This window comes from Nanorana parkeri, unplaced genomic scaffold (assembly GCF_000935625.1).
Source record: "Nanorana parkeri isolate BGI_ZX_2015 unplaced genomic scaffold, ASM93562v1 scaffold2073, whole genome shotgun sequence".
Lineage (NCBI taxonomy): Eukaryota > Metazoa > Chordata > Amphibia > Anura > Dicroglossidae > Nanorana > Nanorana parkeri.
In genome coordinates, this window is record NW_017308341.1 from 126,736 (window position 1) to 128,451 (window position 1,716).

The 1,716-nt window shown below is 54.6% G+C and overlaps 2 protein-coding genes across 2 annotated transcripts in view; both read right to left on the reverse strand.

Moving 5' to 3' along the window:
- NAT6 (N-acetyltransferase 6) lies at positions 1-971 on the reverse strand (the record flags this gene model as incomplete). Its single annotated transcript, XM_018572569.1, has 2 exons — positions 910-971; positions 1-484 (listed from the first exon to the last, which is right to left on the reverse strand). Coding segments are annotated over exons 1-2 (489 nt in total), but the record flags the coding sequence as incomplete, so codon positions are not given.
- A 225-nt stretch (positions 972-1,196) lies between these two features.
- Positions 1,197-1,716, reverse strand: part of LOC108800589 (hyaluronidase-1-like) — a 2,114-nt gene continuing 1,594 nt past the window's right edge. The window contains exon 3 of the mRNA XM_018572570.1: positions 1,197-1,256. Within this exon, the coding sequence (XP_018428072.1) occupies positions 1,197-1,256 (60 nt within the window). The remainder of the gene's footprint in view (positions 1,257-1,716) is intronic.

The window sequence follows — 1,716 nt, forward strand, 5'->3', positions numbered from 1 at the left end:
GTGGTATGCGGTAGGATTCATCTTCTGGAACATTCCGGGGGGGAGCAGTGACCCCAGCGCTCCTATGCTCTGGACGGGCTCGGTCAGGTGGTACCCCAGGTGGTGGTAGAAGTCCTGCTTGTCATGGGTGGTCAGGTAGAGGTTCCGGAAGCCCCGCCCTCTGGCATAGCGCTCCGTGGCCTCCATCAGCCTCCGGCCGTAGCCCATTCCCCGGAGGTCGGCGCTGACCACCACCGACTCCACAAAGAGGCCGTCTGGGACGCCTATGACCCTGCAGAGGCGGGCGTGACCCAGGACGGGCCCCCCCTCCCGGGCCCCGATGAGCACTAGGCACACGGGGAAGTCCTCCGAGGAACGTTCCAGCGAGTGGAGCCGAGCGCCCAGACTTCTCCGCCACGTCTGGTTCAGAAGCTCCGCGCAGGACGCTGTGAGGTCAGGCCGATGATGCAGAGGGATGAGGATGACACTCTCCGGAGAGGACGACCTGCGGGAGATCGGAAAACATGAGGCGGGGACTGACCACAGCGGGTGGCCATCTTGGAATGTCGATCAATAATCAATATTTCCTGTACAATGTACAGCTACTGCCCAACTCTAACTCTGGCCCCCAGACTGGACTGAATGGATCAGCCCCTCCATCACATTCACTGCTTTGTCCGATCCAATCACATTCACCCACACTGCCCAGTACCCCTCCCCCCTCTGATTCTCCAACATGTGATCCGAGTGTCAGGAACATTCGCTGCGTCTATAACACGGCCAATGTTCCATCATCAGGGCTCCTGTCCTCCATCCGGGGCCATAGTGACAACACACAGAAGGATGGGGGCCCCTGTGTCTGGGGCCACACTGTGAGGTCATAGGATGGTCAGGGGCCCTCCTGTCACCCGATTCGGGACAGAAACTCACCCCATTCCAGGCTTCTTCCCCCATGTGCTCCAGTCCAGAATGAGACTCTCAGCTGCGACCAATCACAGGCGACCAGCGCGGGGCATGCTGGGAGTTGTAAGCTGCGCCCGCTCGCTGCGCGTGTGTGATGTACATGCGATACCAGCAGCGGCCAGCAGAGGGAGGGGAGAGCCGAGAGAGTGCGATACCAGCAGCGGCCAGCAGAGGGAGGAGAGAGTGCGATACCAGCAGCGGCCAGCAGAGGGAGGGGAGAGCCGAGAGTTCTGAGCTCTGTTCAAATGATGGGCTCAGCTCACAAACTCATAGCACGAGGATAAGGATCGGTATTGCAGACACGTGACTGTCAACTTTAAATTTAATTGGATCAAAATGAATAAATAATAAATAAGTGTAACGTTTTTGAAAAGAAGTTTCCTTATTATAACCTATGATGTGAACTGAGCCCACAGTATACAAAGTATCAGCTCAGAGAGGGGGAGGGGAGTAGAAATCTCCTATCCTTCCCTATGACCCAGATCCTGGACTCCGAAAATCCATTTAAAGTGACCCTGTCTCTATATTTAGGGTGTATCCGGTCTGTAAATGGCGGCTCTGGATGGACGGTTGGATAAATGGCTCTGATGGTCGGTTGGTCTCTGGATTGGCTCCGCCTATAATGAGTCCTCGGGGGATGGAATGAAGACAGGTGAACAGATCGAGGAAAGTAATTCTTTATTTCATTGCATTTTCGGAGGACAATTCTGGACACAATTCGGGTTTTTTGGTGTTAAACAGAAAACATTAATAAATTAACTTTGTAATTGAACT